Below are 14,686 nucleotides of genomic sequence, written 5' to 3' on the forward strand. Positions count from 1 at the left end.
TGCTGTCATTGTATAGAAATTGATATTTATATTCAGACCCTGCTGACAATTAAACAGCCATCCGAGCCTTGTCTGGACTGAAGTATAATCAAGGACGCACTAATGCGCTCTCTTCAGTAATGAAGGGCAAAATTTATGAATTGCAATTAAGTCCGACTATTACTCGGGGAGCATGTCAGTATAACTAAGCAGAATTCACTGGACTGTAAAGAAATTATCTTCTCTTGTGAATCCAGTTGAGGATTCAATATATTCTTGCTTGATTAACTGAGTAAATATAGCAAATTTCAATTTTCTGTACAAATTAAAAGACTAATATAAAAGATTTGGAACCCTCAGGCTTTTTACACTAATCAAAAACTCAATGCTGTGATGGCCATTCTTCCTTTGTTACGCTGACATTTTCTAAACTAGAAAATTGTCAGTTGCCCTGTTGCAATACACCGCATGGTTTGCAGAGTCCTTATGTAATTATTCACTTGAGAGCCCCCTGAAACCTGAGCCTGAGTGAGCACACAGAAATGACCAGAATTACAATTAGTAGGCGAGGTTGCAAACCTTATTAGACCTGTGATAGGACCAGGGTCTTTCGAATTAAAACTCCTTCTATTGTTTTCAGCCGCAGCTGGCAAGTCTGGGTACCACATCTACCAGGGGGCGTTCTGCCAGCTGTCACAAGCCGGTCCTTCAACAGGAGCTCTTTCTGCAGCATGAAGCCGACTCTGAGCATCATTTTCATCCCCAGCCACAGGACGATCCTCTGCCCAGCGGCGGCAATGTGACGCCTGTGTCTCGCAATGCTGCCAGGGAAGATGGATCCAGATCTTCCACAGACAGCCCATCTCTTGGGAGCATTGGCGACACAGGTGAGAGGGAAGGTAGAACTGATTTGCATTAATAGAATTCTCTAAAAGAAAGTAAACATTTTGAAGCTGGCCTGATTTTTATACTGTAGCAGCTAATGGGTTGAATGCGGAGTGTATCGTTTTAGAGGGCTAATTACAAATGCACTGTAGCAGTAAAATAACAGAGTTAGAGAGATAGAGGAGAACATAACCTCCATGTGTACAAATATATGACTCACAGTGAGAAATTGGCTAGGGCAGAACGGTGGTTAGCACTGTTACTCCACTGCAAGAAGGTCCTGGGTTCGAATCTAGAGCTGGAGTTAGATAATCGGTAAATTGGCTGTAGGTGTGAATGTGAGTATGAATGGTTGTCTGTTTCTGTGTTGACCATGTTAAAAAAACTTTTTAACTTTTTTTAAAAACATGTTTAAAAGGGGATGTTCATATTCAGAGGCAACCCGTGCCACCTTAAAAAGATGGACCTGTCCATAGTATACGTACACATGTAGTGCCAGCACAGAGCTCCCGTGCTGCATCAACAACAGTTTAAGCCATAAAAAACACAAAACAAACAAACAACAAATCTATAAAAATGTCTTTATTAAGTAATTAACAAATATGTAAGAGGTCAGTGTGTCACCGCTTCCCCAATAAAACCACAAAATGCTGAAATGCATGAGATCTATGTTCTGTAAGAGTCTGGGTTGGCACCAGAGCTGGATGGGTGATCGACTTTGATAGAGGGACATTTGATTCAACTTACTTTGCTGTTTCATTAAAAAAGAGAAACGTGAGCACAATTTTAAAAGATGCATGTCTTAAAAAGCATAGTGTAAAAACAAGAGACTTTTGTAGATTAATGAACTCATCACATACGAGGTCACTGACTGTGAGCACTGAATATACTCAGAATATTAAGATTTGTTTTGCAATTTTCAAGTCAGATCATGCTGTAAAGCCAGCTGCACAAGCTGATGAATAGCCTCTTTTTAGTTCCAAAGAGACATATGAGGGCTACTTCCCAAACTCTTGACTTACATAGGCCCATCCACTCCAAAAAACTCCAGTGTCCTTGTCAGTTAGTGACCACAACTGGAGCACATGTACTAAGCTGCTATTACCCAAACAATTGACTTGAGCTTGAGCTGCAATACCTAATCAGCCATGAGGGTGTTTTTCATTATCAAAACTGTACTTGTAGTTGCAAAAGTATGTCAGTAGAATTCAACCGAATTCAAAAAGTGACCTTTTTTGGATAGGCTTGGATCCCAAAAGTCCACAATGTTGATGTTTGCTAGAGTGCATTTAAAAGGCTTGTGTGTGCACATGAAAGAGAGAGGGATATACATATATGAAATGTGCTACAAAAGCTGAGATGCTGAGATGTGACATGTTTGCAGCTTGGATTGTTAAGGGCAGTGTCAACACAGGCCAGCAGGGGAGTCAGGAGAATAGCATGCTCAAGCATGGTACGAGGTAAACATGATCGTAAATCTAAGCTGGATCTAACTCTGACACTCAATTCACGGGAAGAGCAGGAAATGTTTTTCTATGTCTGGGGACAAAACACAAAATTATCTAGGAGATGAATGATAAACAGAAGAGGTAGAGTTTTAGAAAACAGTTATTAAAGTAGAAAATCAAGCAGACAGAGAGCTTTGGAAACAGGAAATAAATTAATTCAGCACAAATCCAGTTCCATACGAGCAGCAGCAGGTAATAAGCTTAAGGGAAATAAGAGGTCCTCGCACGGCGGGATTGATAAATCCACATCAAATCTTGCTGCTGTGATGTTTCAGATGGTTATGGACACCAGTTGTGCCGAGCAGAAACCCCACAGGATACCCATGCTGCACATCTGGGTGCTGCCAACCAGCACAAAGGTGACTGCAAGGCTGTGGTGTCTGGACTGCTGTGCGGAAAACCAATGAAGTGGGAGGTTGTGTTTGATATCGAGCCCTTTCTGAATGGCCGTGAACGTGAGGAAAAGGTTCACGAGGAGCTGTGGAACGAGACCTTCCACCACCTGGCCGGCCGCTCCATCATCAACGACTTTGAGCACATGGCTGATAAGGAGTGTGAGATTGAACACGGTGAGCTCTATGGGGATTCCAGTGTTTAGAAGGAAACGGGGGTAAATTTTAAGATTAAAAGATTTTGCCGCAGTAGGTCTCCTGCTAATTCAGATTTGATATTTGGCTGTCTGTCGTCTGGTTTTGGCATTTTAGATATAAAACTTTTCACGAATAGTTTGACATTTTGGCTTTCTCACTTTCTCACCAAAAGCTTTTAGAGAGGACTAACATCACTGTCGTGTCTATCCATTAGATACAGAGTGTTAGGTGGTATGAGGTCCTTTAGAGGTCCTGTTATGTGGATTTTTTTCCCTTTGCATGGAGCCAAGTGAGCTGTTTCTTCCTCTTTCCAAAGTAGTGTAAATTTTCTCATTTACTTCCTAACTAGAAAGTAAATAAGAATATGTCATTTATAATTTACTAATGTTTGGAATGATTTTATTTGATGTTATATAATATTATATATAATGCTCATTGTGTTTCACAGGGTCTGGCAGGAAGTACCAGTTATACGGTATTCACACCAGCAAAGCCTGCAATATACTGAGCAAATACACAGCGTTTGTTCCCATTGACCTGGACACAAATGAGTATTTGCAGACATGTATTGAATACTTAAACCCTGGTAAGTAACACAAATTAGGTGTGACAAGGTTCCCTTAAAAAATGTTCAATCAGCTGCTTATTTTTGAAAAGACTGCTGTTGTGCCTGACACAGCAATCTGAAGTGGGATATTTTTAGAAATGCCTTTTCTTTTCTTTTGCAGAGGATTTAGAAGAAAATATCAATGTCATTCTAACGTCTCGCTGTCAAATATGAAGCGTGAGATGAAAAAAGGGAAACTTTTCTTTTTTTCCTAAAACATCAGTCTGAAAGAGTATCTAGCCTTGATATGGGCATTTCAGGCACAGCTCATTGACATAGCCGCATTAACATCACACACTAGTTTCAGTATCCACATTTTGAGGATTAAGCATTAGTATTTCGGCTGCTATCATATTTCTTTTGGAGCCAGACGCCTGTACAATCCACAGAGACCAAAAATATTTTGTGTACCACGCTGTAAATATGCTTTTTAGTGCTGTAAACAGTTTAACATGTAGCCTTGGAGCCAGCTTCAAGTGACACCTGAGGTACTTTAGCTTTTAGCACTTCTACGGTGGCTTCATTTTTTTCATCTCCTGTGGTTGCCCCTTGTTTGAACCTTTCGCTTGTGAAAAGCAGTCAGTCAGAAGAAACCTGTCTTAAAGGAATCTTTGCCTTTTAAAGGAAGACGTGCTAACACGACATGTTTCAGACAGTCGGTGACCTGGAGAGCTGCACTAAAGCTCACTATTGGGTTAACTGGGATTAACTTGAAGTGTGAATTATGCAAAGCTGCTTCAGGAGAGTCCAGAGCTGGAATTCAGCATGATAGGCTCCCAAGAGCCCAGAAGCAATTTGGCAAATAGAGATCATGAAATATAAATTAATGTGAGTGGCGTGTAGCAGAAACAGACAAACAAACAAGTGTGATTTAAAGTGGGTGGATACAAAGTAACTAGGTAGCCTCAACCAGTCAAGCATCTACCAATGGGAGCAACAGATATCTTTAGTAAACATAGGATGTCATGTAAAAGAGGGCTGCTTGCACAACCAGAGTGACGGAACAGGGAGTGAATAAATTTGTACATTTGTGGCAAAAGATTTTGTGGGCAACAATCTATTAAAATAATTCAAATAATAAAAACAATCTCTACTTCCTCCAGTTAAACATGGTAAATTTACTCTTATTAAGCAAAACCACTGTGAGTGACTGGGGCAATGTATACCATATTATTTTAAACTTGTTACCTTGTTACCTAATTATATATACTTTTTTTCTTAAAATATCTGTGTGTATCTATTATACTGATACTGTTTCTTTTCCTTTTCCTGTAAAATGCACAAATGTAATTTGCAATTTACTATTTTCATTCATTTTTATGCAGAAAGAGATCATTTATAATCTATAAATACAGGATAGAAGGCCCCAAGACTTCTGCAATAATAGATTTTGTTTGCCATGATTGACTGCGAGACATTCCAATGTAATAATTCAAAGTTGAAAATTACAGTAAAATCAAAGCCTATAATGTTGAGAAACATATTGTTGCCACACCACAGAACCAGCATGTCCAAAAGAAAACAAAATCTGTGAAGCAGGTAAAAAAAAAAATGGTATAAAACATTTTCATGATTAAATTTCATGTCTAGAGTTTAAATCGCTCTCCTGGTTACTTAAAGGTTAAAATGTGTCTATGCAGCTTAAATGATCCCATGTTTTGAGTAAAGTGTAGATTTCTTTCTGTCTGAATTACACAGCACATGCCCACAGCAGGCTTAAAAAACGTCTCACGATCAAAAATTTGTTTTCAGGTGATGGTCTGAAGAGGAACTCTCACTCCAGCTCTCGCTCGGGGAGCAGGAAGAACAGAGGTTACTCCATTGGGCTTGGCCGCTCTCAGTCTGGCGGCATGTCGGAGGAAGTCGAAGATGTCCTGCTGCACAACAGTAGGCTGCATTTTTTATTCTTGGCTCACATTTCAGTCCTAGGGAAGGTGCTTTCATTTCTGGATCAATAACCAGCTAGAGATAAAGTAGAAAGAAATGAGACACGAAGAGATCTTTTATTCTGATGCAAGCATGGAGTATATGATCAAAGGAAGCAGTTACAGGAGCATTATTCATTGAGGAAAGGATAAGAATCATATTTATTAACTCAAATCTTGGTTTATTCAACAAGGGAAAGGTTTCGATCTTGCTTCACCAGCTCTGGGAACTGTGAGATGTTGAGCTCGGAAAGCTGAGTGCTACTTTACATTAAAAATAATCCAGCTTCAGCAAAGGGTCACAACATTTTAAACTGAGTTTTCAGTGGTGGCATAGCAACAGCGGGAGCTAAGACGAGCACGCCACTCGAGCATCTGCTTGGCACTGCTGGTTAAAAAAGGAACGTGCACAGATACAGATGAGTTGCATCAGCATTATTAGACAGATACCACCCTTTTTCCACAAAAGAATGTCCTCTTAGGTTTGGAATCATAAGAAATAAAACTGAGCACAGGCAACAGTTCATTTTTCATCTTTTTCACCTTTTTCATCATCGTCTCAGGTGGAGAGGACGGTGTCTCTCCGTGCAGCACCCCCTCCTCCGCCGGCTGGGAGAAGTGTAGCTTTGCAGAGGGTAAGTGTAACACATCAAACGGTCAGTGAGTTTGCGGTGCCCCCTCAATTTTCCCTCCACGAAGACCTTTGACATGCACTGTCTGGCACTCTGTTGTCGTTTTCTCTGCGGCGTGGCTGCACTGGTCCAAATGAGAAACATGAGATTATTGACATTTTTAGTCCCTCTGCTTGTAAGTGACGACAGAAGTCGACACAGTTTGGTAGCTTGTATTGACAAATGCCGTCTGGATCTTTTTTGGAAAAAAATAAAGAAACAAACAAGAAGAGTTTCACCTGGAGAGGAGGGGCAGCTTCTGCTGTCACTTATATATCAGTGGGTGTTTTTCAGCCATTTATTATTTCACACTTAGGAGGGAAAACTAATTAAAGTGAAAAAAATGCACTCCCTCACTTCTCTCTGTTTCCCTTGGCTAACTCTGCCTCTCTTTGTGTCTTGCTGTCTCCAAGTCTCCCAGAGGAGTCCCTCTGTGACCTCCGACCAATCACAGAAATCGGTGGAAAGCCTTTTTTCTGCCAGGTGGGTGATTGGAGGCTTGCTGGCTGAATTAATGTGCTGAGGCTGTGCTACCACTACATTAGGAACTAAATGGGTATTATAATTCGACTGCTTCACAGGGCAGAAAATATTCTTAACATCATCTTTATCCATTCCTGTCAGCTGATTTTGGCTTTTAGCGTAAGATGTACTGAGGTTAATGTATCAGTTGAATGCAGGGTATCATTAGCTGTGACCCTGAACTGGTGAGTTACAATTTCTTCTCCTCAGCACAAAGAGTCCACAGTCATGCTTACAGCTCTGCCAGGATGTGTTTAGGGCTAAGAAACGCCTAGGTTATAAAATGTGCTGATGCCTGAGCAGAGTGAAACACTGTCCAAATGAATGAAAGAAAGAGGCCAGATGGCATAACTGTTAAAAAATATACAATATTTTCAGACAGTCTCTAATGGAAAATCTCCATAGCACTGCATGAAAATTGACTGATTGAAATAGCTGAGTGAAGTCTCACCTTTGCTCACCTCCTCACAGGCAGCCAATCATGTTAGTTAAAAAAAGTTTTTAAAAAATGTGTTTGGCTGGAGGAAGAAAGATTTGGAGGTTTGCTGAAGGTGTTACTTCAGGTAGAGTATACCACTCTTGCAGGTAGAACATATGTGCTGACTGATGTGTAGAAAGTATTCTCTGAATCAACTCAAATTGTGACCTGATTTTGGTGTTAAATAACAGGTTAATATAGAAAGTTACTTAGATACAACCATACTTAATGGACAATGGAGATTTGTTAAAACGAGCAGTCAAGTTCAACATGTAAATATAACAGATTTAGCCATACGGGCAAATTTTTGTCTGCAGTCGCTTCCAGGTTAACATCATTCATTACCAGTAAAGAAAAACCAAAAGTACAAAAGCATCTGAGCACAGATAAGAGACAAAATCATGTAAATGCTGAGAAATTCTGCAAAGAAACTCATTTGAGATTGTGTATATAAGTCAGATAAAGCCACTGCTACATCACTCACAGAACCTAAGCTGAGCATGTTGGCCTCAACCATATTACTGTAGTTAGATCAAATGTTGAAGCTGATGGGTGGATATGATATACTGCATTCTCAAATGAAATAACTCTGAAATCATAAGGTAGCCGTGCCCTAAGGCATATCCTGCTTTATTGTGTCTATTTTTTTGACCTCACATGGGTACAGTAAGTTATATATGTTTTTTTAAAAATACATAAATATTTGGACAATGGCACATTTTTGGTAATTTTGCATCTCTACGTCCCCACGGTGGAAATTTAATCAAGAAGTGCTTGAACTTAAAGCTTTAATTCGAGGGGTTTAACAAAAGTATTGCATGAACGATTTACAAATTACAGTCATGTTAACACACAGGCTCAAAAGTAACTGGACAAACTCATATAATTTTAAATGTAAGGATTGTTTTTAACACTTGAATGAAAATGATTTGCAATCAGTAGACTGCATAAAGTCTAAAACCTTGAAAACCAGTCTCTCTGCCTTTGGTTTTGTATTTAATAACTAAAGAGGTGGTCTCTTTGTAAAACCCAAAGGTGAGAGTGTGCAGCGTTTGATTTCAAATCCACAATGATGGAGACAGGGAGGAAATTAGAAATGACAGAAACACTTGTGTACCTAAATGTTTCACTAAGACTTTAAACTAGTGATTGAGACCATAAACTCATTAGGACAGTGTTTACAGAGCTCGTAAAAAAGTGAGCAGTGTTGTTATTTTCTCATAGATTTCTATACAGTTGTAGTACTTCAGGGGTTGCCCCCTAATGGTCATGTAAAGGAATGCAGATATAAGGCAATTCTTCACTGATTTGACTTTTTATACCTTGAGGCTAGTTCCCCTTAAAATGTATGTGGTCTGTGCAGTTTCATAGCAATCCAATAAACAGTCATTGGAGATATTTCTGCATAGACGAAGACATTTTCCATCCCTAGAAATGGAGATGCCCAGTGGCTAAAAAAACCTCATTACCTGTAAAAAAACAATTTTCCATTTTTTATTGGGTTATAAAACATGTAAACTTTTACATAAAAGAAAAGAAAGAAGTTGTTGCCATTCTTTTCCCTCACAATAAGTGGATTAAACCTAATGGTGGTTTGTGCTTCACATACTTTACACTGTAATTTACTTCTGCACCCCCCTCTCCTCTTTAAGGCTGGCCCTCAGCAGGACTCGTCTGCTAACTCGAGCTGCCAAAGGATTCATGTGTCGATCTCACAGCAAGTCTGGTGATTCAATTGGAGAGAGCGACAACGAGAACAAAGACTACATTCCTCTGGTGGGCTGCAAATCTTTACATGTGAATGTTTTTTTAACGTACACTAACTCGAGCTGACAGAGACTGTGAATCTGTCAGAGGCTGTTTAGACAGAGCGAACAATGAGTTCGCTCGTTTAGGCTGCTCTGAAGAGCCCCGAGGCGTAAGGTGCACAGCACATAAGCATGCTGTATTGTAGATTTAAATGTAGAGTCTGCAGTCAGACATTATTTACACTCAGAATAAAAGAGTCTTGCAAAAGAAATGGGTATGATTGATGGATTAATATGGTGCTTATAATATGAGCATTTAATATTATAAGACCATGACCCTCGCTTCCACTAACAAAGACCTTAAAGGGAGCTCTAATTGTTCAGCACATGCCACATTGTCCGTATATTGTTTGGCACGTCCCAGATTCAGTGGAATAAAGTATGTGTCAGAAATGAATAGCTGTAGAATAAAAAATATGCAGAATAGCTGCCCATGAAATGATTTCCTCTTCTTGTAACAGCGAGGAATCCTTGGTCAGAGCGCCTCACAACAAGCTGCTGATTGGAGCAGAAAAAAAAAAAAACACATTGCAGAAGAACAGCATGAATTTGAATCAGCTGTGGACTTGCTCCCTTAGTCCTTATTTTTTATTGATACGCAGAAATAAAAACACACAGTCTGCCAACTGAAACTTTTTTGGATGCTCTCCAAATACATGCTGCCCTCTGCTTCACTGCTGAATGATTAAAGGCTGCAGTAACTAAACAAATTAAATAATTTTCTAATGACTTCTTCTTCTGTACAGGTGTTGTTGCAGTTGGCTTGTGGTGCATTTCCCCTGGACGCAGCTCTGTGCGATGCCATCAATGTGCCCATGGACAAGCTAAAGTGGACGTCCCCCTTCACCAGCCACCGCACCAGCCTGGGCCACTTGTCTCACTCCAGCAGCCGCCGCACTGAGAGTGCTGATGACGGATGCAGATCACCGTTTGAGCAAGAAACATATCAGCAGCCTGCAGATCACACTGCAGGCATTCACAGCCCGTCTCATCTGTCCAGGAGGACCTGGACGGATGCTGGTCCCTCCTCGGTAGCCAGCCCATCTGCCGCTGCCAATCCCCCGCTTTCCACACTCTCCCGGGTGGACAGTGCACAAAGTTCTGGGTCAGGGGGCTTGGAAACACCATCGCCTGTAGAAAGCATGGTGTGGGCTACAGCGGTGGCCCTTGCCTGGCTGGAGCACAGCTCTGCCAACTATTTTATAGAATGGGAACTGGTAGCCGCCAAGGCCAGCATGTGGCTGAGTGAGCAGGACATCCCAGAGGGCCGAGATTTAGCATCAGTGAAGGCTGCTGCCAATCAGCTCTTCATCATCCTCAGACACTGGGATGAAAACCTGCAACTGAACATGCTCTGTTACAACCCTAACAGCGTCTGAGGCCTGTCAGTCCAAGACTGAAAGTACTCAAACCCTAACGATACTATGCTAACTGAGGCCATGCTATTCTCTGATCAGCAGTTTGTCCTCTGGAGTCTGATTTTGCGTTGCAGTTGTGAACAATGTGTGTTTTCTTCTGTTTGTGTGCTGTTCCTCCAAACATATCATAGGCTCTTCAGAGGAACTACAGTGTGTGCAAGCTGTTACCTCGCTGGTGCCATATGCTGTATCTGGATCACTATTAGCAATGGAGCTATCCGAGTTATGCCACTGATTTGAGTTTGAAAGAGAAGAATGCCAGTGTTAAATTTGTAGCATGCTGGACCATCATCATCTGAGAAAAGCTATTACTGTCATCACATTGATGTAACAAGGAGAATGCTGCAAAACTATGGTAAGATCAACTGTTCCACTAATTAGTACACACCATTTTTACAACAGTACAACATTTTCTGAATTGCTTGGATTGTGCTGAGGGGAAACAAATGTTGAAAATAATAATCTGGTTACTTGCCCTCAGTACTGGCACTCTTTTCTAATGCTCAATGCCATTACAGTGTTAGTACTATTTGCCATTTTTGCAGTTTAATTGTAGCAGAGAAAGAAAAATATGCAAAAAGCTAGAGAAAATATGACATAGGTTAACACTTTGTTTAAAAAAAATATGTGGTATATGTGGGGAAATGTATGTATCTCTCTAGCATGTGATTTACTGTCTATATTTCATACAGTTTTTATTTTCCCGTACCTGATTATAACTGTTTTAGAGTATAAGATTTATTATTTATTTTATTTTTACTTAAAAACAAAAACACAGATGTGGAGCTGAATGCACCAGCGGTTTGCAGGTTCAGAATTATCCTCATTATAAGCTGAAGGTTTGCTAAGTAATAAGGAAATTTACACTAATTTAACTCTAATTCACACAGAGATTTGTTTTTTAAAAAAATATTAACTCCCTGTAATTTACCAGGTTTAACTGCTGTAAGCTGACATAAGCTTTGTTATTAATCTGTTAGAATAAAAAAGTGATGAAGCTTTAAGAGGTTTTTCTAAATGAAGCTTCTCAAAAAATAGCACTAAACCTGCAGAAATTATTAGGCTTTTAGTACTAAGGACCACAATTGACTTAAAATATATTAAAAGCATTATATAGACAAAAGCATTGGGCCATGCCTCTTAAACTTTGAATTCAGGTGCCTTTTTAAATGGCTCATTCTAAAGAACCCACTGAATATCTGCAATAAGTCAGTTTGTGAAATTTCTTCCCTTCTGGCTGATTCCCAATCAGCTGTAAGTGGTATTATTGCAAAGCAGACGTGATTAAGAGCCACAGCAACTCATGCAAAGTGGCAGACCGTCTAAAGATGCAGAGTGGGGTGGCTGAGTACTGGAGTGCATAGTGCATAAAGTGGCAAACACTGTGCTGACTTAATACCTGTAGAGTTCCAAACCTCCACTAGCATCAGCACTAAACCTGTGTGCTGAGAGCTTCATGGCATGGATTCAATGACCAAGGAGCTCCTGTAGGTGTAACAGGGGATTTGTATTTCTGCATTGATAAATCAGTGCCGTACATGCATCATAACCGCGAGCTGTTCTGTAAACCTGCGCTGTAACCTTTGCCATAACCTGACGTGCAGCTTCCTGGAAATGTAACTACACGCCCCATTGATGTTGCCCTCCCCTGTTGTAATTGGTCCGTTCAGGGGATTCCTCCCCTGACTTTCCGGTGACCTTTTTGCTGCGGTTTTTGAATGAATCAGTGGAGCCATGTGCATACAACCACAGTTGTGGACGTCGGGCTCTACCAAGATTCACTGCAAAAGTCTAAATCAGTCTAAATCAGCCGTAATGTGTAGTTGGCCCAGTCAGTTCTTTTGTCCATGTTTTGTTTTAAGGATGTAGGAAATACAATAGTAACAGGAAGTAGTATAGTATAACAAGAAATAAAGAAAACTAAAAGTTATTCTGCGATACTGGCTGGAGAACACCTGTCTTTAAACATAGCCTTCATCTTTATCTCAGTGTTATAGCTCTTAATTTTCATTATTGGGTCTTGCACAGTTGCAAACTGAAAAACTCGGACCATAAAAAGAGAGACAGACAGATAGAAACAGCCAAATTACTAGAAATTAGTTACACATCCTGCTGACATCATAATTACATATAGACATATCTATTAATATGCACAATTAAATTCAATACTTTTCTTTCCCCAGAAAGAGCTTTACTTTAAAAGTTATGTTATTTGAATACAGATTTTTATTTCAAATAGTTCACGTGAACAACTCACATTTGAAAACACTGTTTTAATATGAAATCACCCCCAAAACTATAATACAGATTCTGGAGAGATCCCACTGTGGACTGCAGGTGGATGCTGGGGTGTTTTAGAGTTGAAACCAGTAGACATCAATGCAGGGTTAGATGGTAAGTTCTGCATCTTAAATGGGCTGCCAATTTGGGAGTATGTGTTTGGTATATGATGTGAGAGCGAGGCATGTTATGCGTGCACGATGTGTTGCAGCTTGACTTGCCTGCCTAAACGAGTTTTCAGGATTTAGTCGACTTAAAGATTTTTTTATTGGACACTATTTATTTGCACATTATAAAGCAAAATCTAAAACAGTTAAACCCACTTGTAATGATCTAGAATCTAATTATCACTTATGTTGGACCTTGGATTTGCAAACAGCTGGTGCCGCCTACTCCCCAATAATATGTACAGCGACCAAAAGTCCTGCTCTTGAAATCAAAGATGAATGGCCCCTGCTAATTATCACTGTCAAAGCTTCTTTACCTCAAGTGCCTAAACAAGGTTTAAATCAGCTAAAAATGTAAAACCTGTTCATTGCAGTAACAATTGGTTCATTTCAAAAAATATACACAGTCGATACCCTTCTTTCTGCCTTTCTTATTCTTCCTTTTCAGTCCATTTGAGCATGTTTCAGTATTAATTTTCTATTTTCCCCCCTCGTTGCAGTGTTGCTTTACTCAGGTATTCCTTTTTTCACTCAGGCTGAGTTGCATACGTCCGTCTGCATGAGCACAGGTGTTTATGTTATGGTGTTTGATGATTCAATTGCCACATTGGAGCCAGTAGTGCAGCATTTCCCTCTCTGAACTGAGAAATACAATGTAGATGTCATATAGTAATATTTTTGTCCCGTAATTGCAGTATTTAGTGCAGCTGTAATTGAAATAAGTATTTTTTATGTACCGAGTCAGGTGTATGGTGCAGTATCTTTCAACTTGCTGTTCGTGCCTTTATAAATGATTGTTAACTGTTTGAGGCTGCTGAAAGCTTTTGCTGTGTCTTTATAATTGTTAATGCTCTGACCAGCTCTGAAGGTGCATGTAATAAAGTAAGTCTACAACCAAAGAGCTGGGTCTCAAGTCATTATTGTTCCTCTGCTACCCTGAACGCGGACCTCATGGACTAATACTGTGACCCTTGTTTTTTTAAGATAGCTTCTCCTGCTATGCTGATAATTCCAGGTTTACCCATCGGTGTGTCTCACTAATCTTCCTCCAAAATGAAGGAAGCACAAATGTCAGTTACCAGTGAAGATGTCCACTTTGCATGCACTTTATGGTGACTGGACAGTAAGTGCTGTGGGGCAAACAAACATGAACAATTTTTATGTTGATATATTGGCCAGTAATGGCTTTAGAGAAATGTCATCAAATCAAATCATATCATGTAAGTACACCACAGAGAGCACTAGATGAGCTGAGGGAAGCCACTGATTTCCTGGGCTTCCTACCCGCAGGAAATTCTATATTAATAGACATACGATTATTGCCAATATTATAAAAATGTAACCTGTAGTCAAGTACCACAATAAAGCTCTGCAGAACATCTTCAGTCACACTGGTCTCACAGCCCTGTCTGACTGTGGCCTGCTGTTTATTCAGTACATCAGAAAATTACTTGGAAACATGACACCACGGTGGCCATAAACCAGCTGTGAAATGGAGAGATTTTATTAGCGAAAAAGGATACACGTTGCACAATGTGAAGAATTAAACTGGGAAAAAAGTAACTCTGTATGTACCTCTAAACCTATCAGAATATTGATCGCCCAGCCACAGGTAAGAGCCCCACAGAGGTGCTCTTCAAAAGGAAAATCAGGAGGAAGCTCCCAGAAATACAACCATCACAAAAAGATTTGAAGACAAGACACAAAAACCCTTAAAAAAAAGGAAAAAAAAATCAATGGTCTACACAGGCAACAAGACCAGAGCAAAAATACTCACCTACAACCCTACAACTAAAACACAAGATGTTACACCTCATACATATGACCAGGATGCTACACCTGATTAGA

The 14,686-nt window shown here is 40.0% G+C and overlaps 1 protein-coding gene across 1 annotated transcript in view; it reads left to right on the forward strand.

Annotated features, from left to right (window-relative positions):
* Positions 1-13,731, forward strand: part of vwa5b1 (von Willebrand factor A domain containing 5B1) — a 32,558-nt gene extending 18,827 nt beyond the window's left edge. The window contains exons 15-22 of the mRNA XM_019349244.2: positions 620-866; positions 2,648-2,941; positions 3,411-3,548; positions 5,322-5,456; positions 6,058-6,129; positions 6,579-6,648; positions 8,818-8,941; positions 9,720-13,731. Of these exons, the coding sequence (XP_019204789.1) occupies positions 620-866; positions 2,648-2,941; positions 3,411-3,548; positions 5,322-5,456; positions 6,058-6,129; positions 6,579-6,648; positions 8,818-8,941; positions 9,720-10,352 (1,713 nt within the window). The 3' untranslated portion in view covers positions 10,353-13,731. The remainder of the gene's footprint in view (positions 1-619; positions 867-2,647; positions 2,942-3,410; positions 3,549-5,321; positions 5,457-6,057; positions 6,130-6,578; positions 6,649-8,817; positions 8,942-9,719) is intronic.
* The last annotated feature ends 955 nt before the right edge of the window (positions 13,732-14,686 follow it).

Source organism: Oreochromis niloticus, linkage group LG20 (assembly GCF_001858045.2).
Source record: "Oreochromis niloticus isolate F11D_XX linkage group LG20, O_niloticus_UMD_NMBU, whole genome shotgun sequence".
NCBI lineage: Eukaryota > Metazoa > Chordata > Actinopteri > Cichliformes > Cichlidae > Oreochromis > Oreochromis niloticus.